Source organism: Leptonotus elevatus, chromosome 1 (assembly GCF_054856555.1).
Source record: "Leptonotus elevatus isolate MCC_2025b chromosome 1, RoL_Lele_1.0, whole genome shotgun sequence".
Lineage (NCBI taxonomy): Eukaryota > Metazoa > Chordata > Actinopteri > Syngnathiformes > Syngnathidae > Leptonotus > Leptonotus elevatus.
Window position 1 is genome coordinate 25,153,615 of NC_141239.1, and position 25,878 is coordinate 25,179,492.

The 25,878-nt window shown below is 39.7% G+C and overlaps 2 protein-coding genes across 3 annotated transcripts in view; one reads left to right on the plus strand and one right to left on the minus strand.

Annotated features, from left to right (window-relative positions):
* On the minus strand, positions 1-19,645 carry ttyh3a (tweety family member 3a). Of its 2 annotated transcripts, XM_086087002.1 has the most exons (16): positions 19,298-19,645; positions 18,739-18,933; positions 15,274-15,443; positions 13,153-13,264; positions 12,824-13,044; positions 11,168-11,263; positions 9,971-10,043; positions 9,781-9,856; positions 8,837-8,892; positions 8,292-8,384; positions 6,651-6,743; positions 6,059-6,195; positions 5,078-5,251; positions 4,076-4,151; positions 3,609-3,710; positions 1-1,362 (listed from the first exon to the last, which is right to left on the minus strand). In XM_086087002.1, exons 2-15 carry the CDS (start codon positions 18,862-18,864, stop codon positions 3,630-3,632), a joined length of 1,584 nt encoding a protein of 527 aa, XP_085943128.1. In that variant the 5' UTR covers positions 18,865-18,933; positions 19,298-19,645; the 3' UTR covers positions 1-1,362; positions 3,609-3,629. The 2 variants fall into 2 exon arrangements, with proteins under 2 accessions (XP_085943128.1, XP_085943136.1); XM_086087010.1 differs by lacking the exon at positions 3,609-3,710 and having other exon boundaries at positions 19,298-19,644.
* snx8a (sorting nexin 8a) overlaps positions 19,334-25,878 on the plus strand; it is a 15,103-nt gene continuing 8,558 nt past the window's right edge. The window contains exons 1-3 of the mRNA XM_086087023.1: positions 19,334-19,670; positions 21,620-21,686; positions 22,470-22,597. Of these exons, the coding sequence (XP_085943149.1) occupies positions 21,650-21,686; positions 22,470-22,597 (165 nt within the window). The 5' untranslated portion in view covers positions 19,334-19,670; positions 21,620-21,649. The remainder of the gene's footprint in view (positions 19,671-21,619; positions 21,687-22,469; positions 22,598-25,878) is intronic.

Sequence of the window (25,878 nt, forward strand, 5' to 3'; positions counted from 1 at the left end):
AACAGTTTAAAGTTGGTTTAATTTTTTTTTTTTTTTTTTACACGGCAGTCAAACTCAATATAACCATAGTTCTTGTCTATTTTCTCCCATGTACATGTTGAAGATTGTGTATAAAACAATTTGAGAGGATAAACCTGATTAAAAATGAAAATAGCTACCATATTCACATGAATGAAGCAGCACTACGTGTTGGCTTCACATTCTAAAAATAAAAAAGAAATCAAAGAGAAAATGTAAAAGTAAGCAATTTTTAAAAGAACTGTATGTTTTTCCTTTTACAATAAATGTTCATCATCCAATAAGGACACTCAAAGCGTTAAGAACATGACGGCCAAAGGAAAACAGTGTACAGAGCATAAAACATGATGGGGGAAAAAAAAAAAAAAATCACACTCATTTAAGACATTTAAAAAGATTGATTGGCACCGCCTGGAAGTTCTCCTGCAAACAAAAAACGATGAACAATGGTCGTAAACTCATCACCTTTGTCTAATTGTTAGAAATGCTAAAACACATTTGAGAGACGCTGCATTGCCAATGCAAAAATGTTGGAAAGTCTATAAAAAGAAAAAAAACAAAATGCATATTTCATTTCACATCAACTGTTAACGGCTGCATTGTGATGATAGCTGCCTTAGCTGTTGCCGGGCAGATTTGGAGGAGTCACAGTTGTGTTGACAGCTGAGAATCCAAAGTCCGGAGTGAAAAGTTTACCAGTAGTACGTTAACGTCTCAAGTATTTAATCATTTGTTCCCTCCTTTGATTGGCAGCTTCTTTTCCAGATGCCGTGTTGCCAGATCATGGAATCCTCCAAATTCACAGCTTGGCAGCTCACGAGTGCCGTAGGACTATTTCCAACAACATCAAATGCGCCGCTGTAAGCTCACAAGACATGCAGTTGTGCATGACAACTAGTCCCAAACGCCAGTTAAGACAAAAAGTAGCAAAGACACTATAGATAATGTAGTCAGTCAACATCGCCTGGGGTCAAGTATGAAACTGAGGCAGTGCTTAGTCTAAGGCGTTCACTTCAGGTAGGAAGAAGAAAAGAAAAGAAAAAACAACTTCTTCTGTCAGGTTTCCACAGTTTCAATGTGGGATTGTTTACACGTGTCCAGGCTTCATCACGTCCAGTAAAATGATTCCTTATTTGACAGTAAGAACTTGGAATAACAGGTGAGCGCTAAGTGATCCCCAAATCTTCCTACAGGAAGCAACTAAAAAAAAGGAAAAAAAAAAAAAGGTGGAATGACTTTAAAGATGCGGTGGCCATTTGGTTTCGCTTCTGGCTAATTTGACGCGGGGGTGTTGGGCTCTGGCGGCCTGTTGGCAAGGTACTTCGCCCGCATGCTGGAGGTGTACTGTTCAGGAGAAGCAGATAGAAAAACATCACCAATCGAACAGAACAGTAATCTGAAAGATGTTCCCAAGCATCACAGCTCTTTAAAATGAGTAGAAAAGTTCTTCGATTGTGGGGTTAGGGTGGGGACACGGAGGTTGCACATGCACCGCCCATCATGGCTGCAAACTGCTCACTTTTCAAGCTAAACACCCGGGAGTGCAGTCGGCCAGTGATTCCCAACCGAGGTGACAGATCGTCAGGAAATGATCCAATTTCAAATTCAAATTATTTCTTCATTGAAACAAGTTCATTCATCTACGCCTCTACGTTACAATAAACTTGTGTTGCCATTCCTACCAAAAAAAAAAAGGCGTTATGGATTTCTGCTAGTAGATTACACACAGATTTCACATGGTTTAAATTGATTTGGGAGTAAAGTGAGATGAGATTGTCATTATTTCAGCATTCACTTTTTGGTGACATTTTAGTTGGGTGGAGTTTTTATATGTACAGAAAATGGATGCCTGGCTCAATAAAGGTTGGGAAACACTGCAGGAAGCTACAGATCCAAACACAGAAGCGGCACAATTTAGGAAAAGGAAGTGCGTACAGTACATTCACTTTAAGAGGACATATTATGGCTTGCTTGCATCTCTGGTCTCGGTATGGTCCATCAATTGTGATATTAAACAAACGTGTTCATCTTGTTTTAAACAGAAAAAAAAGCACAGTATGTATCCTTTAACTCATTCACTGCCATTGACGGCTATAGACGTCAAATATTCATTTTAACTATTTCTATTCGTTTAACATTTTTTTCCATTCTTGTTAACAAGAGTATGAAAACCTAGATTTTTTAATTGTACATTTCGAACAGATATAACATTTGTGATTAATCGTGAGTTAACTAGTGAAGTCATGCGATTAATTACAATTTAAAAAAAATTATCGCTTCTTGCCCCTAATTTTTAATAATATTTTTTTAATGACTTTATGGCAGTGAATAAGTTAATAAAGCCTTCTAAAATTGCATTCATGTTTTTTTTCTTTAATTAATTATAAAAATAATCGTGTTAATTACAATAAAAACAATTTAATCACTGACATTCCTAATTTTTTAATAATCTTTTCTTTCATCACGTCAGGCGATTACATTTTTTAAATTGTAATTAATCGCATGACTTCGTTAACTCACGATTAATCATAAATTTTATATCTGTTCTAAATGTACAATACAATTTTTAATAGGTTTTCATACTCTTGTTAACAAAAGTGGAACAAATGTTAAACTGATAGAAATAGTTCAAATGAATTTTTGACGTCAATAGCCGTCAATGGCAGTGAATGAGTTAAAGATTATATTTTGTCATTCCTGAACAATTAGGATGCAAACATTCTTTAACGCCTAAATTCAGAGATACCCCAACTTACCTAAAGATGCATCTCAATCTCAAGACGCTCAATTCAAAAAGGGGAATTCAGATGCATGTAGATTCAGTTTATTTAGACTTTTAGCTATAAAATGAGCTTCACTTTATGTATTGAACTACTGAGGTGAATTCACTTTTCAATGATGGTCTAAGATAGAGATGCATCCGATATACATAAGGAGTAAAATAAATATTTAAAGAGGATTAAAAAAAAAAAAACATATTTCAAGTCAGGTTTTAACTAGTGTTGTTCCAATACCATTTCTTGGCCTCCGATACCAATTCCGATATCCAGTTTTGCAGTATCGGCCGATGCCGATACCTAGTTGTTGTTTTTGCCAACATGTAAAAACTGCCCCATGGTTCAGAGCATTCAGTGAAGACACAAGATGCTGCATCCAAAGTTGTATATTAGTGTCGGAAATAATGGTATCGGTTACGGTTTTAATGCAGTATCAGGGCCTCTCCCAAAACCGATATCGGTACAACATCAGTTTTAACTGTTCAGAAGAAATTAAGTGTGCGGTCATCTCCTACTGCATAAACTCAGCATGGATTCTTTTGCCTCTCCATTTTGTGACTTTCCTTCTCTGCCGAAAAATTTGATACGCTGTATCTTGTCGAAAATTTGAAATAACTTTATTGACGACATCTAGAATGTGGATCAAGAGATAATCCACAGGGACATTCCTCACATTGGGGAGGGAAACATGCAGCCTGGGGGTCAGGGGCCACAGGCAACAAACATCAGGTGGGACACTGGAGTGGAGTTGGGTTCGGGGGTCAGGGCGGGGTTGTCCATGTGGGGTAGGCTGGGGGTTGGCATATTGTGTACCTGTTCGCATAGCAGACGAGGTTACCAAAACGATCTGGAGCTGTCCGAAGGCTTTAGCTGCCAGCTGTGGCCACTGTTAGTGTGGGCGGGAGTCAAATACAACTGGACGGATTGACGAGGGTGGTGGGAGAAAAGACGACAAGAGTGTAGAGAAGAAATGTGAAGCAGTGTCCAGACCAGACACAGAGACATCGAGGGGAGGGGGGTGAGGACTTTTAGAGGTGCTGTTAGGAGGAGGATCACCTCACAGCTGCTTGAAATTATTCAGAATGACTGACGCTTCTTTTAGGTTGAGGTTCTAAAAAGCCACATAAAGGCCAAACAATACTGCTTAGGTCAGTATTTCTCCTACAAATATGTAAAAGGTAGCAAAATAAAAGACCTGTCTGCCTTGAACCGAAGCACTTTGTGGAAACGTGGCTAAAGGTGCATTGGTATCAAGAGTCTATTTGCCGGTTCGAACTCACCGTGGGTGGAGGAGACTCTCGTCCGATCAAGGGTGTATTTTCAGCACGGGAGTTGGGGAAGTTGGTGTTCTGAGCCCTGTGGGAGGAAAAGTCAAAAGTGAGGAAGGATGCACGGTCGTGTAACCTACATCCAAAGATTCATTTTCAGCATTTTTACGCAGAGATTAGTGTTAAGATCCCGCCCACTGACCCCGTCACTCAGAGTATTGGCTTTCACAGCTGGACAGCAACAGCTGCATGTATTATTTTCACTCATGTGCATTTGCTTTGAACAAGGGCTGTTCAAACGACCAAAATGAGAAACGTTCACAATCAAAACAATTAAATGCTGGAGGGACCCACAATTTTTCCTCAACGCTCGTCGGGGGCCACATAGGACCATGGGCGGCTCAAATGCTAAACAGTAAAACAACATGAAGTGCAAGAACTTATTTTGTGCATTAAAAATATAAACTCACTTAAACATTGATGATTGAGGTACTGTTTATCCAGCATATCATTCCAAATCGGTCTACTCACATTGCATACAAACGCAATACTCACAAACGCATAGAAAGATGGTAACCCAGGCGGGAAGCGAACCCTCGCCAACCTGCATCGTAGGCAAGTGACGGTACCACTCTGCCACCTGGAGCCCCTTTTTCAATATTTTGGTTTGTTTCCCTATTTCCTGGGATCTCCCTCCCAACACGCACCAACCATTTCCCATGTTTTTTTGTGGAAAATGTATTTTCAATATAGCATGTTTCGGGAAAAAATTATAATAATAATAAAAACAATTTTTTTATATTTATTTTAAATTTTTTAGTAAAAAAAAATAAAAAAAATGGGGGGGGGGGGTAATCAAATCAAGAGGCAATGCGGAGTGAGGTCATGGACTACATGGTCGCTAGTTGCTGATCCATGATATAACTTACACAAAGAAGTTTTTGATTTCTTGGCGTACAAGAAAAAAAAAAAATTGGACACCCTTGCTTTCAACCCAAAGCACCACATACATACATGTATTCTGTCACAGGCGCGTTGCTGACGGTATGCGCGGCGGCGGGGATGGACGTCTCGCTGCCGTAGCTGCTGCCACAGCTGTACAGGCTGGGCATGTGAACTCGGTACAGGTTGTCTTGGTTCTGCCTCCCGCCCCGGCCCAGTGAGTCGCACTCGCTGTCCTCGTAGGCCCTGCCAAGACACGCCGCCGACAGTGAGTTACGTGAGCCACCACCAGAGGGAGCCGCTGCCACATTTTAAAAATGACAAAGGAAACCAGAGAGGTGCCACGTGCTCACATTTGTTGTGTTTGGTGTTAAAAGTTTAACAGCACATGATTTGCACTTACTAGCATACAACACAAACAATTAGAATGTACAAGTCGGAGAAGCACAAGATTGTATTGAAGACAAAAAACTAAAGCTTAATTAAAAAGCTTCAATATAGAAGACCAATTTTCCACTAGCTCAACAGGGACTACTGGGGAGAACAGGCTGCCTGTGCTCAAACAGGAAGCTCCAGCTGCGATCACACAGATGGACCCTCCATTGCTTGGTAGGGGTCTGTTAATTACATGGCCGACAGCTGTGCTTGTGAGAACGCTTTCCGGTGAAACGCGGCTGCTAGGACAGAGACGTCAGAGTCGTTCCACCTTCCTGCTGTGGAAGATGACATCAACTCTGGCAGTGGCGGCGACAGATTTAGGCCGAGTCGACTTCTTGAGGATGCAGCTGGCATATATTGGATGCTTGAAGGGTAAATTGTACACAAATAAATTCATGGTTCTCTTCGTTTATGTATCTGAGTGCTTCCTGTGGCCACGCCAAAACAAGACCTTGGAATAAATGTTGTGAAGCCATGTTTAATTGATGGGCCAGTCCTCATAAATCATTCCTAAGTGTACACAGGAGCGTGCAGCCATAAAAACTCCGCTCAAAAGCTTTTATGCTATTTTGACAAACGCAGTTTCAGAGTTGTTGTTGTTGGGAGGAGTTTTACCGCGTCTTGCGCCAGGTGTGAGGCAGGCTGCAAAGGATGGAGCTGAACATGAGCGCCGTCACGAAGGAGAAGAGCAGCAGGTAGATGACGCCCTCCAGTCCGTCGTAGCACAATCCCGTCAAGCCCAGCACGTAGTCCTGCGGAGATTGAGCCACAGCCGTTTCACCAGAACGCAATCAAGACAAAAAATAAAAAAATCACTTAATAATACGGATGCTGCCGTTTGCTTTCAGACGTTGCATTTAAACTAGGTCAAAGCGCTGAGCTCACAGTTGGCGCGCACGCACACACAGGAAGCAGTGCGTTTATGGATGGTTTGCTAATGTGGCAGGAGCGTGGAATGTCTGACTGTACGTGTGCGACTCATCATCGGGCCGCTTTCAGTTGGATTGTAAGTCCAGTGCGAAGAGAGTTACTTGCACAAGGACAAGCGTGGTCAGCTGTACAAGCGTGGAAGAAAGGTGGCTTTATGTGACTTTAGCTGCACTGCCCTGATGTTACACGTTAGCGCCGGCTGGGCCACCATACACAAGCGAGCAACCACCCACAAATGTCTGCAAGTCTCCGTTTCGTGCCTCACTCGCTCACTCACCAAATGCAGGCTGCGGCAGTCCACCAAAGCAGTGAGCTGATGAAGGTTGACTTCTGTGGTGTTCAGTACCCCTTGGATCTGCTCCAAATCTTTCTGGAAATGAATGAGGAGGGCGGGGGGGAAACTCTAAATATGCAGCAATGGGCTTAAATGTGACTCACAACATACCAAATGCTCTGCCTACATCCAGCAGAATGTCATGCAGTTTGAGATCAGTTTTTTTTTTTTACTTTCATTTTTCTTTTTAAATCAAACATTATATCAAAAGTATTTCTCCTTTTACCATTTTGTGTGATACAGTGGTAAATGTATAATTCATTCATTGATCACGCCTATAATATACTTTCTAATAACAAAGTAATGACAAAATTAAATTGAATAAAACATTTTTTGTCACTTTTTCAAATTCCATTCAAGGCTCACTGTGCTGCTCATTCAAGTATGTAAACTTTAGCCACCTGGGGGCAGTATGAGACAACCACCCATCATCATGAGGGGCGCGGGAGTACTGGAGCCTAATCTAGCTGTTTATGGGTAGTGGGCGGGGTACAAATATGATATACAGTACATGATTGTCACTCTTTAACATTAACTCATTCACTGCCATTGACGGCTATAAACGTAAAAAATTATTTTAACTATTTCTATAAGTTTAACATTATTTCCCCTCTTTTGTTAACAAGAGTATGAAAAGCTAGACTTTTTTGATTAATCGTGAGTCATTAATTAAAAAATGTAATCGTAATTAATCGCATGACTTCACTAGTTAACTCACGATTAATCATAAATGTTATATCTGTTCTAAATGTACAATTAAAAAAATCTGTTTTCATACTCTTGTTAACAAAAGTAGATTTTTTTTTAAACTAATAGAAATAGTTCAAATAATTTTTTGACGTTTATAACCGTCAATGGCAGTAAATATTAATATTAGAAATTCTTCGCAGAAGATAAATAATACATGACTGCATACTGGTTCCTTTTGTCTGTGTACATGTCTTGCTTCAAATATCTATTGTTTTTAAGGGTATTACATAATGCTAATGTCCTTTGCTGTTTCCTGTTATGTGCTAGCATCAACAGTAAGATAGCAGACTAAAAGACAAAATCTGTGGTTGTTTTCGATACGCATTGTGTAATTCTTTGTTTCAGGTATTTTATTTTATTTTAACAATTAAGTTCAACGAAGAGTCGCAAGTAACAGCTTGAAGGCTCTTTTTTGATGAATATTTAGTAATTCTATCTGAAAAAATGCCACTACTTATATGAGTTGAGCCTCTGGCAAAATAAAGCACTCGTATCTCAAAGCACCACTCTACTTCTATTTTATTTACACATCTCACTGTCCTCGCCACTGTTCTAGTATAAATTATGTCTGTTTGCCTCACAAATGCCTCTACCAGCTCAGCACATTTCCGTATGTGGGAATGCAGAGTGAAATGAGCTCCACTTTGTGCCCGTCAACACACAGACGGGACAATAACATGGCGTTGTATTGAACGAATGGCTAATGTAGCTAAATGGACATAATGCGAGGCCCCCAGGTGGGCAGTCAGCAAGTGCACTGCACTCCACCGGCCGTCATCACAACTGACAACAATGAGCCACTGCTGTACAGCCAGGAGTACGACCGAGACGTACCCGACGTTGGATGGAATCACTGCTGGTCCGCTGCAGAAGCTTCAGCACGTTGTCCTGCATCCCAACAAGTGCTTTGTGGCTCCCGGAAAGCTTCTAAAAGAGAACATTAGTTAGACTTTCATATTTATACTTTTACGCTTATATGCTGCCTCCAATTTATAGTCATGTGAAAGCATGCCAAAACACACTATAGGCAATATAGCATTTTTTTCCTTTGTTAACAATAGATGCTTACAAGCACTCAAAAGTCTTTCATTTATTCATGCAGTCAAGCTAGATTTGTTGCAGAAGGGACGTCCAATTTTAGTCGATTCATCTTTGGCTTCCAACACAAACCCAGTGAAGCAAGTCTCAGGAAATGCTGCTGAGCAGGATTATTGTACTCATGCATCACGTCTGAGGCACCGGGAGTGACTTAATGTGCCCGTTTGCACCAAATTCCCACTTTGTGCAGAAAAATGTGTTTTTGAATAACGTCAGCAAAAAACATGGTAAAGGAGAGTGAGAAGCTTAAAAGCAACGTTTACTTGTGAGAAAAGACAAACCTGCTGGAAGGGGTTCGTTTGCTCCAAACTGCAATTAAGGAAGTACTTGAGGGCTCCTGTGGATAAAACAGACAGATGAAACAGATCAGCATACTTATAACTGATTCAGGCCACAAATTGAAAAAAAGCAAATGCATGTGATAGTGCTTCAGATTCTTCGGTCGGTACAACAATTGAGGTCACTGTATGGTTTCATGCGCATCTTACACTGTGGCTCCTTAACTCATTCACTGCCATTGACGCCTAATTTTTTAATAATCTTTTGTTGTTTTTAATCGTGAATTAACGAGTTAAGTCACGCGATTAATTACAATTAATTTTAATCACCTGACATCCCAAATGTTTAATAATCTTTTCTTTTTCTTTTTAAATTAAATATTTTTAAAAAGATTATTAAAAATTAGGGGCGTCAGGCGATTAGAATTTGTAATCGTAATTAATCGCATTACTTTAATAGTTAACTCACGATTAATCACAAATTGTATATCTGTTCTAAATGTACAATAAAAAAATTCTAGGTTTTCATACTCTTGTTAACAAAAGTGGAAAACATGTTAAACTAATATAAAGAGTTACAAATATTTTTTTGACGTCTATAGCCGTCAATTAGTTCAATTTGATGTCCCACCAAACCAAGATAGTCAAACACACGCTGTCGTTGGAAGAGCTTGTTTGGTCTTGGAGGCTTGTTTTAGAACACAACCACCTACAGTTGCAAAGAGGCTGAGCTATCACTCATAAGGACTGACTGGCATGACTGCACAGTGGGATTAAAGAAGAAGAGATACACGACGAACAAGGCCTGCTCGTTAGAACAATGCCGTCTCACTGCTGCACAATAATCACAGCATTGAGAGCGGCATAGGGGGCCGAGACTTGGCTCTTCACTCACGTGAGCGTCCCCATTTAAAATCCGGGAGAGGGAACCAGTGAGTGACTAATACCTTTAGTGGTGTCTCCATACTTGTCGATCATTTGGATGAAGTATGTGTTAGGAGCAACGCAGAAGTCGCTGGTGGCCTAAGAGAGAGATAGAGTGTGTGTGTGTGTGTGTGTGTGTGTGTTGGGGGATTGTCAGACCAGTAGAAAACACGACGACACCATGTGATATTGACTTCATAGGCGGACGCTCACCACAGAGGCGGCCACCTCCAGACCCAGTGAGCCCCAGCTGACCACCAGAGCCACAAGTGCAAACAAGCACACCCTAAGGAGTGCAAGGTCAACCAAAGCATTAATTATAAGTGATCATGTAACACACTGATTGTATAAAATATGTATTCCTATACAACTCTGTATAAATGTTGCAAGTAAGATTCATGTATTATTTCGTGGAAAATTTGAAGAAAAAAAAAGAAAAACAGACAACCCAAGTACTTTTTGATCTGCATTTGACTGAATGCATTAGAATGAATCAGATCATGCTCATTATTATAGATGTAGTTTGTAGGGGTGCACCAATCACAATTTTCTGGCCGATCACCGATCTCTTAAAAAGTCTGACCTGCCAATCCCGATTTTTTTCATAACAAGCAGCATACTCCTTCAGAGTCCAATCTTATTTCATTAGAAAACATTGAACAATATCTGTGAAATAATACAAACTGATTGTTTTAACTGCAAACTAAGTAGTTCTCTGAAATAAAAATGAAAAGTCATCTTAGCAGAAGAGGACAGTGGCTGACTTTTTCAGACCTCTGAGGATGGAGATGAGATTGGTGGAAAAGATCGGTTTATATTTAAAGGATCGGCCAATCCCCCAAAACTAAGGAAATCGGCCGGCCGATCGATCGGTGCACCCCTAGTAGTGTAGATTGACTGCATCATATGGGAAACATCTTAACAGTTGAATCATGTGCAATTCAAAAATACTGCAAACAAGAACCCCAAAACTAAATATGTTTATTAATAGCACTTTGTCAGTGTCAGCCAAAACAAAGCATTGTTATCTTTGTGAGAGGCAGAATTTCTGCGGTGTATTTATACCTAATATTGTGGCCAATGAGTGAAATGGACAGAGCAATAAGTCATACCTTCAATGTTTCAAGAAATCAGTGAGTTCATAATTACACAGGTGTTCAAAATATCAAAAGTGGATGTGGAGTATGTGCGCCACAAAGTATCTCGGTTCACCAGCCGGTAACTTCAAGGAAGGAAGGTGGCATCAAGTTTATAGAGCACGAAATCATCTTGTCTTTGCTAAATTGACATGGCGAGTCAAGTACTTTTATGTAGCGTCGTTACAAGCCTTTCTGTGCCAGTGGCTACAAATCACTTGCCGTGACATACTCGTTGTGTCTCTTGTGCACTTCAGCTTGCGACGCGACTCACCCGATGAGCGTCCCCTTGGAGTTGCGAATGAGGCCGAACAGCACCAGCAGACAAATGAAGACATCGAACAGCAGCAGACCGAGATAGCCCAGCCACCTGTGAGGACAAAACAAATAAAGGGCATGCTAATACTGTTTGTCAACAACCAGAAAAAACAGACCCTTTGACCCTTCATTTTGTCTCACACACATTTTGTTTCCCGCCCCCCAACAATGTTGTTAACAAATGGAACACACGGCCATAACGTAAACTAACGTTCTAATATGGCTTGATACTCATCTGCCATTGTTGCCCCTTTCCTTCATCAGTGTCAAAGGAAAGATAATACCTACGCAAACGAGAAAATTAGATGAACAGATGTGAATGACAATTTGCCGAGTGACCGTTGGGGTGAAAAGGAAAGAGAGAATGAGACCGAGATCACTTCTCTGCTCATTACCTCGAGCGCCATAACAGCTTGACACTCACACAACTCAAGCTAATTAGATCCTATATAAGAGGATACCTTTCCAGTGTTGGAAAATTGCCTTGCTCCATACTGAGAGAGTGCCTTAGATATCCTTATCAGAATCAATCAGTCTTCAACAAAGCCCTGAGAAAAGATTTTGCTGTCCACCGTGTCACTACAGAGAAAACGCTAGTTTAAGAAACTCTCGTGTTTTCAGGCATTATTACTGACAGCATTTTGTCAGTCTTCAATGGGGCTGAAGAGTTGCACAATATTTTTTACACTTATGTTTTCATAACTGCAATCGTGTGTAGTCAGATGTCAAGCTTCACATGTCCACTCTGTCAGTGAAATACCAAATGATATAAAAAAAAAAAACTTTCGGAAATTTCAAATATTTGTTAAACAGCATACAGTTAATTCACTAACTGAATCATGTTGCTAAATGAAGGTTTACCAAGAGCGTATTCAATTTTAATATTTAACTCATTCGCTGCAATTGACGTCAAAAATTCATTTGAACTATTTCTATTAGTTTAACATTTTTTCCCCCAATTTTTTTAACAAGAGAATGAAAACCTAGAATTTTTTTTAGAACATATGTAAAATTTGTGATTTAAGAAGTGAAGTCATGCAATTAATTACGATTACAAATTTTAATGGCCTGATGCCCCTAATTTACAAAAAAAATTAGTATTATTTTTTAAATTATCATAAATCGTAATTAATCGCATGACTTCACTAGTTAACTCACAATTAATCCCAATTTTTATATCTGTTCTAATACAATAAAAAAAATCTAGGTTTTCAAACTCTTGTTAACAAAAGTGGGGGAAAAAGTTTTTACTAATAAAAATAGTTCAAATGAATTTTTGACGTCTGTAGCCGTCAATGGCAGTGAATGAGTTACAAAGTCTACCCAGTCATTGTAGACTGATATTTAATGGTAAATCGCAACTTTTTGGGTGTTGAAATGGGAGAAAATACCTGTTCTAACTACATAAAGTCACACCACATTATGATGCCGTATAATAATAGTATAAAGGATGCCGTAATGCAGACCTCTCAATAATCTTTGAAAATGCAGATTTGTTTATTGAATCTCATTGGCTGCAAGTGTCTATTGCGTCATACGTGTACTGTACAGTGTGTACACTGAAGTATTGTTTTCCATATCGTGTGGTCCCCTTTGTTACTGATGGGCTCACCTGTACCAATCATACAGCTCGACCTTAACAGCCACCTCCTCCAGAGAGACGTCGTGTTTGTCCCAGAAGGGGATCGACGCCATCTGTCTGACCAGCTCGCCCAGCTGATTCTGTAGTTTTTGGATGACGGGCAGGGAGCCACCGATGATTGAGGACTGATCTTTAAGCTTCTTCAGAGTGCCATCTACCGCCCCGGTCAGTGAGGACGTGCTGTCAGAAACCTGCAGCCGACCAGGGGACAATTCAAGGGGATAAGGGAATGCACAACATGTCTTGTGGTAGAAGCGGGAAAACAACGATGGATGAATTTTGTTAATATTCCGTCTCACCAGGCTCTGCACACCAGTGATTGTGCGATTTGCGTGGCGCAGGGAATAAGACACCCGGTTCACTCCGTCGCAGGTCTCGCCGTTCCCATAGAAACCCACAGCAATGCCGGTGCTGACAAAGGGAATGAGAAAAGGGAGGAGAAATGGGGTGGTGAGAAAGGCTCAGTGTGGGGATTCAACTTAAAAAGACAAACGGAGGTGACGAGCCAGGAAGGTGGCGAGGCAGTGAGAGGTGGCGTGTGAACTCCACATTAACCCTGTCAGTTCAGACGCCTGAAGCACCTCCCACACAACCATGGAAACATGGCAGAACAGACACCTTATGGATGGGAGCCGAAGGCCCGAGTCCTGACAAAGGCGGCCCTCTGGCTGCGTTATCAGATGGTATTTGGAATTAGAGGCCTCGGGTTGCAGAAAAGCAGCTCTGGAGGATGGACTGGGATGCGATTTTCTGTATTTGAATGTTCATTTATGGGTGGATTTGCTGGAGTAAAAGAGGCGGGCAGAATCTCTTAAGTTAATGATAAGTAGTAGGGGTGTGCAAAAAAAGTAATCAATTCTCATTTAGTACGATTCAGAATCGATTTTAAATGTCCCAAAATTAAAAAAATTAAATTATTTTAGACTGTCTTGCCTTTGTCTGTGTTTATTTGGAGCGCTGTTTGTTGTACCCGTTTTGGCCACTTAGGGGCAGTGGGGTTCCACGCGGTCTAATACACTGTTAAGTTGTAGCCACATTAGAGAGCAGAAGGAAAAAGTCATGATCAAGTTATTCCAATAAAAGTTTTTTTTTTTCCAGCGTGGAGCTGTTCTTTTCAGTGATAAAAGTGCCATGAGTAGCGCTAATTAGCATTAGCGTGTCAGACTGGAGTAGATCATTTCAATTCCTTGCACATCTATAGATTGGAGCAAAAATCATTGTCATTCAAATCATTTTGAATCAAAAATCGTTTTTAATCGAATCGCAGACCCAAAAATCGGAATCCAATCGTGAGACATTCAAAGATTCCCACCCCTAATAAGTAGCCTCAACAAGGGATGGTGAGCGTTTCACTGTTTTATGCTCCAATGTCGTTAGCCGAATAGCATCATGGACCAAGTCATTTTTTTACTCGCTGTCACAAAATACCAATAAAAATTTGAATGTGCTTGTTAAACTTTTTTTTCTTCTTCATGGTTGTGTAGATTTCTTAGTCATCCAGGGATAGAATCCAGCTCACCTGTGACCCCAAAGAGTACAAGTGCAATGGTATTGTGGTTAACACTGCTAAAAATGTTAAAGCATTTATAATGACGGTGACAATTTGATTCTAGAAAAGGGTACTTCTATTACCATATTTCAAGTCAAAAATAAATGTTTAGGAATCAACATATCGAAGGTGGACAAAAAGAAAAAAAATCTTGACCACAGAGGAGCAGTTTAAAGAGCCTGCAATTATATACCAATTACGACATTTTAGTGACACCCATCCAGAGCATAGTGGGTTTTCTAATCAAATGGGGTGATGACATGAGCACCGCTTCATGCTGCAGTCAGAATAGTCTAGTAGTGTTCAGCCGACAGTGCATCATTGTGTTTTTCCCTCTTCCTGGGCCGCTAATCTCTTCCTCTCATGCTCTGCGGTGTGAAAAGGCTGGACAAGAGACATGTCAAAGCAAAAACAAACAACTGGGATGGAAGTATGGAAAATATACATAGCTTTTCTAATTTGGGGGTAAGCTGTGTTTCTAAAATAGTCCCTAACTGTCGGCTTTGACGGGCAAGCACAAATGCTTCCTCTGTGCATCTTGTTTACTATGAATGAGAAGAAAAAAAGAAAAAAAACGCCTTTGGTAGCAAGCGGATGCAGAGACCGAATGATTGTGATGCAGTTGATGTCCTCATCAGGGCCCTGCAACGCCGAATCAACTGCGATGGCTCTCTAGCGGCCCATCAACATATGGAGGAAAATGGGAAACAACAGCTCAATAACAAGTCCAGATGGTCAGGCCCACACTTTGGCCAAAATGAAATGCAATGCAGCCGCAAAGAAAATTGGAATCTGTTGTGCGTGTCATATGACAACACAAGTTGCGCTTCACTGATTTGTGTGACGTGACAAAAGGGCGTCCTGCGCTCACCTGCACACAAGTGTTGCGATGATGACGCACCACACGGTGCAGCAGCAGTCGGCCGAGGGTTGCTCCGGGTTTTTGTTGCGCCGGCAGCACAGCCAAATGGAGTAGAAGAGCAGGAACAGCAGGTCCAGAGCCAGACAGACCAGCGCCACACCTCCCAGTAACAGGATGGACTAAAGTGAAGAGAGTAATGGAGCTTTAATGGATATCCACAACGTGAGGATAATGGACTAGCTAAAAGATCCGGAGAGAAGACGGCGCCACTTAGCCTGTTTGAATTGCCCCAAAGTCCGAAAATGTTGTGCTGTTAATGGAACATGCTAAAAATAATTTAGAAGTTTCCCTTTACCAAATAATTATTAAAAAAAAGGAAAGGCATTTAAAAATAAAAAAAACTACTCTCAAACTATGTAACTGGGAATTTTCTTTTTTTCCAGTCAGAATGAATGTCAAAATAGAAAAAACAAACATTGGACAAGAATATGCAAATAGACACTGCCCAACATTATTCTACTGTAACAAAAAATAATAGAATCTTACAAAGGGTGATTGAGCCACAAGAAATGGTTTTCAACTTCCTTTGACACTTGTGAAACAGCACAATTTGTTCACCAAAACGATTAGCGAGCCGTTGTGTGGGGCGGCAGAGACTTATGTTCCTTATTTAAAAAAAGAATCAAGTCCTGTACATGTAAAATATATGTTGCATTAAAACTAAACTACAAGTACAACCTAAGTAAATGTAACAGAAACAAAAGTAAATGTAGCCATTAGTACTTATCCCAACATTTAGGATGCTTAGCTGGCAATGATTTTAATTTCAATGACTCCTCGGGGAGTTGGACAATGAAGACAAAAGGTGCCAACACAGGAAAATGTGACTTCAAACACTACTTCCCGTTTGAAACTGGCAAAAGTGCGAAGCTACACAAAAGCTTTCAGTGTACTCTTCTTTTTAGTATGCCTCTGAGATTACTTACTTTATGATTGTCAATACAACAACAAAAAGATGACGCATGTGTGTGTAGTGGTTTCCTGTTTCAAACGAATTGGAATCAAGATCTGAATCACACTTAAAAAAAAAATAGAAGGGAAGTATGGTCATGGGCTACTGAAGACTAAATGTTAAGAAACAAAATAGGATAGCGCTCCTAAATATCTTCTTTAAATGCCTGAATATTGTCCAAATATTATTCCCTAAAAAGTACAAAAAGTGACCAAATTGTCCATATTGTTGAAAATCTAAACATTCTTTTTCTACTCAAAATTGTACAAAAAATGTTTATCAGGAAAATTTGGAGAAGGAAAAGGAACGGTCTGTGACCCTTTGGTTTTGTCTGCTACTCGGGGAAGTCCTTTGCTGATTGACTTACATATTTTAGTTAAAAATATTTACCAATAATACATTTATGAGAGATCTCCAACTTCTCCAAGTACTTGTCTAGTGTATAGAGATGGGCGATATCACCATATTAAACCATGTTCAGTAGGGGTGGGAATCTTTGAATGTCTTACGATTCGATTCAATTCCGACTTTTGGGTCTGCGGTGCGATTCAGAATAGATTTTTGATTGACAATGATTTTTGCTTCAATCTATAGATGTGCAAGGAATTGTAATGATCTACTTACTCCAGATTGACTCGCTAATGCTAATTAGCGCGCTACTCGCGGCCCTTTTATCACTCAAAAGAACGGCTCCACGCTGAAAAAAAAACAACTTTTATTGGGATAACTTAATCGTGACTTTTTCCTTCTACTCTCTAATGTGGCTACACCTTAACAGTGTATTAGACCGCGTGGAACCACACTGTCCCTCAGTGGCCACCTCGGGTACAACATGAACAGCGCTCCAAATAAAGGCACACACAGACAAAGACAAGACAGTATAAAATAATTTAAATAAAATCGATTTTTAGGACATTTAAAATCGATTCTGAATCGTACTAAATGAGAATCGCGATTCTTATGAGAATTGATTTTTTGGAACATCCCTAATGTTCAGATAGTGCTGACAATCTATCATTTCTGTAAATTTCAGCAATTTACCATTACTGTCAAATGGTTTTATCACGAATCGATGCAAAGCATTTCAGCACAGTGTGAATGCATCTGCTGCTACTGCCTTGGGAGTGACATGATCTAGATGATGACCATCTAGATGACAACCAATCGGTGTGATCAACCGTAGGACGCAGTTCGCACCCCCGCCTCGCCTCGTGTTTTCCCCCAAACAAGTGGGAGACATGGCGGAGGAGGCTGAACGTGAGTTTATTCCGAAGAGAAATTCATTGTACATAATATGGAACTGTTTTGGCTTCAGCCAGACGAAAATCATATACAAAGTGTGCAAGGAGGGCGTGAAGGCAAGTGGCGGCAACACTGCAGCTCAAACATATTCAGTCACCTGAAACGACAGCATCGACATCTCATGCTCCTCCAAAAACAGCAAACACTCACTTCGTCTTAAGCATTTATCAAATTCACGCCGTATGAGGCAGTAAACGATGGAATCCTGTCACAGATATGGTAACTTCATCACTTGGTGAAAGATTTATGTCCCATTCAAATTGTTAAAGGCAAAGGATTTAAAAAAGGATTATCAAGTTTTGGATCGGTGTGATAGCTGGGAAGCTTTTTCTTTCTTTCGAACAACACCATAGAAGATAGTAATGAAAAATTGGCACCAAAAAAATGTGCGGTTTTTTTTGCAACAAGTGACCTCTGGTCGTAATTCATGTTGTGATCACAATATATGAAATATGTTTTTTACTTTAGCTACCAGCAGCGTTTTTGTTTTCAACTTTGTGTATACACTTTTATTTTACCATGACCTTTATACCAGCCGAGTTGTTTGCACTTTGAACAAATCGAAATCATGTCTTAAAAAAAATAATGATATTTTATTTTTGCAATATCGATAACCCCTATGCGTGTGTTAAAATTATTGTTTCAAACAGTGATGCTTGCCCTAAAAACTCGAATAGCGTGAATATAACATGATTGGTGAGAAGAGCAGTGTGAGCAGTACAATAGGTTGCATACTTTCATAATTGTTCAGTCGTGAAGTCAAAGCCTGACTTTCACCCCTGCCATAACATTTGTGACCTTTACAGCTATATAATATTGTCAAATCGCTTTTGAGGCCCGGAAGGTGGATGATTATTCAAATTCTGGACCTTATAAGTTTATGCAACAAATGCAAAGGAGACCCCCGCCCAAGTCAAGGGTGGCTTTGCCCTGGATTAGACAATGCCAGCTGGTCTCGAGGCTGGAATAGGCCAAGCTACGGATATAGTAGGTCAACAGATGGCGACTAGATTCAAAGGTGCAGCGGAAGAACAGGTGTTAAATTCGCTAACATGCCATTTGTCACCAAGGAATCCCTTTAATCCTGATAGTTACAACTAAAAGCCCGATCATAGTCTACCAAACCATGATAGATGGTGGATCATGGATGTGTAGTGTACCTGTTGATACGTCCAATCTTCTGGCTGGAAGTCACTGCTGGTTTGCTCAAAACTGAAGTTAAAATGTGGAAGTTGGTGCAGCAGGTTGACCCACCACGGTGGCGTGTAACCAACCACAGCTGCCATGGCCAGCCTACAGTCAATCCAGTTCGGCTTTGGGCAGACGAGGAAGCAACTGGGTCCTTCTGAAAAAGTCTGTTGCGGAAAATGAGAAGTTAAAAACATCATCCGCATCAAAGCGTGCTGACGTTTAAAAAGGAGAATTAACCGGCTACTACCTAGTATAGTACTTGCGAGTTATTTCCTCAAACCACTCAAAATGGCATCCCGCACAGAGCATTCATGCATAATATTGCAGCTGATGTTATTGTTCTCTCACGGTCGTGAAGTGGATGACTAGTTTATAGCTTAGAGCTAGTTAGCATCACCAAGTAAACTGGTCGTCACTATAGTCTAGTTAACCAGTTCGCTTTACACTTATGTTTAGCTTCTAAGTCACGTCAAGTACAGCATGTTTGTTTGTCGTCACAAAAAAATTGCATCTTTAAAGTGTTCGTACCCCGTCTCAATTTGGTCCCTTTACGTCGGCTTATGCTAGCCGGTTTAGCTGCTGGTTAGTTGAAGGCAACAAGTCTCTTTTGTTCCTCTCGTCTTCATTGTGCGGCGTTGTTTGTTTACATCCTGAGTCGAAGAGAGGTCTCTCCGCGGTTAGTCGCTCGCAGTTTTAATTCCAGCGCGATGGGTTCGCCTCGACAAGCAAGCGAGCGGAGTCTCCATACATCCGGACCAGACTGGAGTCGCACACAAACGCGGCGTGTTGACGACACTCGGCCAGCTGACAAATCCCCACGAGCTCCGCTCGCTGGCTGGCTTACATCCGTCCTCCTCCCTTCATTTATCGAACCCTAATGACGCATTAGCGCCATCCAGAGGTATTCTTTCGCCTTGCGGGGTGATGATTGATTCATGAACCGTCGGAGAAATGATAACTTCACCTAAAATGTGCATTTGACTAATTATGGTGACAATTTCAGCTAATTTTCGTCAGCCGGTTCTTTGAGGTGGCCCTTAAAAATAGCCGGTGTTCTGTCAGATCAGCATAAACATCTCCTACTGTTTCCTTTTAATCGCTTCCATTGATTTATGACCAAAATATGTGTACAGAACGTCTAATTTAAGAAATATATTCCATCGGAAATTATGCATGATTTTATTGCTTTATTAATTAATGTACCGTACGCGAGTGTTACAAAACAAACTGTAGAATAAAAACACAAAGGACCATCATAAAGGTGTACTCTGTATTGATGAACAGTTGCACTAGTAGGATTTGTGGAAGGAAGTTGTTGCCTCTCCATTGTCTGATCGGTTTATATTCTTCTGTCGGATGCCCCTTCCTATTGTTTGATACCACTTCATAACGATTGTCGACGTGGGGGTTGTGTAGATGCGCGGTTTTTCTGGTTGTCATATGCTTATAGGGTGCCTAGGGTCTAGGGTGCTCGCCATATCAGAATTCTGCGTAGCCCCAGAAGCCACTCCAGCATTTTCATAAAATATCTTCTTAATGTACAGATATGAACTGCCTTGGTAAATACAAACAGGGACAAACCTTGTGGTGTGGAATTATTTGCTAGGAACGAACACATACATAGGCTATATGACCATTGCCTCGGCACGCCTTTATAGATGAGCCACAAGCTGCAGGAAATCATCCAATTTCACATTAAACTCTAAAATTGTTTTATTTGCTTACCAATAATCTAGTTTTGTCTATCTATCTACATTAAGGTCTAAAATTGTTTTAGTTACTAACTTACTACAAATAATGTAGTTTTGTAATAGAACAATTAAATGTTTCTCCACTAGATGGCAGGAGGATCAACAAATCTGTATCCACCTGTTGCCATTCATGCAACATAAGACAGTAGATTTGTGTTCACACATCAGGCCCAGATTTGGGAGAACATTGAAATGATTTTGTAACATGTTTTTTTTGTATTTATTTACTTACTGCCATATCATTAAAAAACATATGTTGGCTAAAAATCGTATGTTAGCCTTATATTATATTATATATATATTCAAAGTAATCTTTAATTTACTGTTACAAAATCAATAATAAGTACTGTGCTTGCTAAAAATAAAATGTCTTCAAGGTAATGGTAATCTAGAAAGGTTTATTCGAGGCAACTGGACTCTTGTTGGTGGAATTTTGTTTTGTGTGTGTGTTTTTTTTTCTTTCTTTCTTTTTTGTTTGTTTTATGAAAAAAATGGCTTGGGCAATTACTTTCAGGGTGTTTATTTTTATTTTTATATCTGAGTAAATTTCAGTCATGCTACTCCACAATTATTGAATTAAGGCATAATGGACACTTCTTGTCTGATGAAATTTGTTTTGTTTTATTTGTGTATGTCTTGTTTTCTGAAAACGAAAATGAAGGCCAATATTTATGCGCTTTGTAACAACATTCCAGTCTGGTGCAGGTGTGTTGTGAGATTTTTCCATCTAAAACATTTGCTTTGGCTCAATAAAAGTAGGTGAATTGCATGGCATAAATGAAACATCAAAATACAGTTGTGGAAATAGAGATATAAATCTTAACAACAAAAGCTCAAGAACAATAAATACATTAATGAAAAAGACAGAAATAAAGTCACCTAACATCCACCATTAAAAAGGATGGGTAATTGCAAAGATGGTCCACAGGAATGCAATACAACACTTTTACATACCTGTTTAAAAATGTCCTAAAACGATTGTCACGTTATAGCTGACAGTCTTACACTTTATTGTGCTCATAAAGTCCCAAGGACTTTACACCAGAAGCTGCCTACTACAACTTTAAGAAATAAATGACTTGTTTTTTCGCTTCTGCAGGAAATCACATGGAGGTGCTCTTGCGCTCACATGACAATCCGAGCCATGGCCGAAGAGATCAATGAAGGTACAGTATGTGTATTTCTCAGTCACATCTTTCTCTTCTGCGCTAATTTGATAGTTCTAAACTCATTATTTACTTTGCTGCGTGTGGAGAAGCAGCGTAAAGTTAGCTAAAACGATTCGTTAGGGCGTGTGGTCACTCGGTTGAAGTACAGACGAGAACTCGGTGTTTTAAGCTTGTATTTTTGTTTCACCTGCATGTTACAAAACCGTGTGTAAACCGATGGAGTTTTGATGCAATGTTCGTAAACGTTGACATTGATTGGTGTGCTGTTACAGCCTACGAAAATTAAAATTGTCCTAATCATTCCAATGCACATGGAAAGCTATTTTATATTATAAAGAAAAAAACGGTTCACTTCATAGGCTACACATAAGTGTAAAAAGGCAGAAGTGAGGTATGGTAACCTGACAGGGTTGAACATAAACCACAACTGTCACATGCAAAGGTCAAGTCGTGATGTGATTTCTGATGATTAGGCAGATTGTGGGCAACATGATGATGGGAATTGGTTAGCACGTCCGCCTCTCAGGACTGAGCTCTCGGTTCGAATATGGGCTCCAGCCTTCCTGTGTGGAATTTGCAGTTTCTCCTCGTTCTTGGGTGGACTTTCTCCGGATATGCATGCTTCCTCCCACATTCCAAAAACATGCTTGTTTGGTTGATTGAAGACTAACTTGTCCATATGTGTGTTTGTGTCCTGTGATTGGCTGCCGACTAATAAAAAATGGATGGAAGAGCAGATTGTTAAATTGTTTCATTTGATTCATAGTTTTTCCGTTCCAGGCTCAGTTCCTGCCTATTACAGAGAAGTGTACGAGGCCGTCAGCTGCCAGAACGATGAGAAGGTCCAGGTTGAAGTGTTTCAAAGGTTGCTTGAAAGCACAAAACTGTCCAAGGCAGTTCAAGCCCAGGTGAGGTGCTATACAATGCTATTATTATATGAAGCTTGGGCCTTTTCCAGCTAGCTATTCTTGTTTAGATTGCATGGCAATGGTCTTTATCCCGTCAGTCCATAAAAATGTTGGCTCATCTGTGTACTTTTCATTCGATTCTGGCTTTCATATTCTTCTCACTAATGAGTGTTATGCTATCCTCTAATGTAGCGTCAGTACTTTTGTTCATGTTAAAGTTAAAATTAAAGTACCACTGATTGTCACACCCACCTCGTGACGTTCCTTTAATTTATGTAATGTGAAAGTTGTTGTCACTGTCAATACGAGGTGTTTTAAGGTTGGTTCTTTACCAGTGTTTCTTTCATTAAATTCTGCTGTTTTCATTTGTCTACCTGTTTGATATATTATTATTATTATTCAACACAGCCCAAATAGTTGTACTGTGTAAGGCTGTTGATTTTCCTTCACAACTGCTTGTTTTCCGTGAATTTTTTTCCTCTTTATTTTTTTTCTTTTGTGCATGCTATAAACATCCGAAAAGAAAAAAGGGCTGACGGGTTAAAGCCTTGACTTATTGACTTGACCCCGTCCCCATACATGGTAATGTAATGTGATCGATCCCCATTTTATGTCACTCATCACAACAAGTAGATGGTTTTCCTCCTCGCTCCAAAAGTGAGTTGCTGCGCTCTGTCCACGTTTTGCCTCTTTTGTTTATCTCTGCTTGTGTATTTACGGTGGGTAGCATGCGAGACGCCGCAAATACAAGTACTTCCTGAACTCAGTAGACCCAAGATTGAGACTCCTTGTAGATAGAGCATGTGCAGAACACAAATCAATGCCCCGTTCAAAGGAGGAATCTCAATCACATTTGTATGACCAAATTTTCGGGTTGGAAAAGAGTATCCAGGGGGTCTTCTTCTGAGTTTTTTGCATGGCATTTCAAAACCCGAATATTGCCAATATCCGGGTTTGAAAAGTGTCATTGACTGCATGTTAACATAGTGTGTTTGAAAGGTTTCAAAAGAAAATTTGAACATGAACAAATACATTTTTTGGGGTGACCATTAAAACTGTTTGTCAACGTCTTTGTAACCTTTTGCAGTCTTGAACGGACCCTGATGAAAACACAACATTCGCCGCTCAGTGAGATACGGGGTTAAGGGGCAGGAAACATGACCATCTGAGGTTCAAGAACCGGAAAGTCAAGTGGGAGGTGCTATGTCAAAAATGACTTAAATGGTTTGAAATTATGTATTTGATGAACAAGCGAGGTCGCAGGTTTTGTTTGTGATGGAATGTCAGATGAGTTAAGCATAAAACATGTAATCATCCTTATGAATACTGTAGCTATCCAATTTGGAAAAGACAGGAGATGGATCATGCATCCATCACTTATCCTCACTGCAGTTGATTAGGGCGAAAGGGAAGAAGCTCGGCGACGCTTCTGCTATGTTATCTGGTATATTATATTGTATTTGAGTCATGTAGACAAGCTGTGCTGTTGGATGGAAATACTAATTATTAAGAGTGGGTATCTTTGAATGTCTCACATTCGATTCCGATTTTTGGGTGTGCAATTCGATTCAGAATCGATTTTCGAGTAAGAGCGATTTTTGATTAAAAGGATTTGATTGACAGTGATTTTTGCTTTAATTGATAGATGTTCAAGGAATCGTAAGGATCCACTCCAGTCTGACTCGCTAATGCTCATTAGTGCGCTACTCGCGGCACTTTTATCGCTCAAAAGAACGGCTCCACGCTGCAAAAAAAACAACTTTTATGGGAATAACTTGATCGTGACTTTTTCCTTCTCTCTAATGTGGCTACAACTTAACAGTGTATCAGACCGCGTGAAGATGATGAAGGTGATGAACAGCGCTCCCAATAAAGGCACACACAAACAAAGGGACGACGATACAACATAATTAAAATAAAATCGATGTTGGGACATTCAAAATCGATTCTGAATTGTACTAAATGACAATTGCGATTCTTAAGAGAATCAATTTTTTTTTGTCACACCCCTACTAATTATATACTGAGCTTTGGACAATGTTTCGTCTACAATAATTTTGGCAATGTATCCATGCACCACTTAGACACTGTAATATATAAAGTGCTGCCTCCACAAGTAAAAATGCTTTTGTTGTCATTATGGGCACTTGCTTTTCACTCCACTTTCTGGGCACTGCTACTGATAGCAGTAACTTCTCAAGTAGCAAAAAATGGATTGCCGGTAACAAAAGCTGAATTCACCATTGTGCCAGGCCCAGAAGTATATGGGTTGTGCGGTATAGTTGTTCACTTGCGTGAGACTTACAATGGACTGATTTCAAGCCAAAAGTGTGCTATATATAATTCTTCTTCACTTTTGGGGTGTTTTGATGAAAGCATGTTACATGATGTTTGCTCAACCATTACATTAACATTGCATCATCAAAGAGAGCAAGCCATTTCAATCATCAATAATTTGTAAAAATAACACACGTGTGGACCGATTAATAGTACAGATTTTTGAAAACGTATTGACCATAGGAAGTCTTGTGCCTGTGGCTGTGAAACATAACGTACATACACGCGTACATACGCAGATAGACATACTTACATTGGATATAAAGTCTTCACACCGCTGTTCAAATGTCAGTTTTTTGTGATAAAAAAAAAGAGACAATTTATATTTCATTTGAAAACTTCTTCCACCATTTGTGACATATATAAACCAATGCATATATATATATATATATATATATATATATATATATATATATATATATATATATATATATAACCTGCACAACTCAGTTGTAAACATTTTTTTTTAAATTCTTTCGAGACGAGAAGTAAAAATAAATAACTAAGATAATGTTTTATGCATATAATATATAAAATAATCTTATACCTGGGATATGGCTGTGTTAAATGACCCAATTACATTCAAACAAACAATAAAATCTCCCAGACCAATGTCTGTCAAAAAAAGGGGGAAATAGTAGTCATGTCATCCTTTAGGCCTCTGCTAGAAGCAACAACAACAACAACAACAACAACAACAACAACAAAATCGGGAAATGCCAACTAGACCACATGAAATGTATTTGGGCTTAATCAGGGGCACTTGAATGTTGACTCACATTTAATGAGTTTGAATGTGATTGGTTGATTCCGCAGACAGATCAAGCCTAGTTATTAGGGTGTGTGCACTTTTGCAACCACATTATTTCAGGTTTTTATATAAAATAAAATACAAATATTCCACCTTTATTTCAATGGAATTGTACAAGATATAGGTTACATTA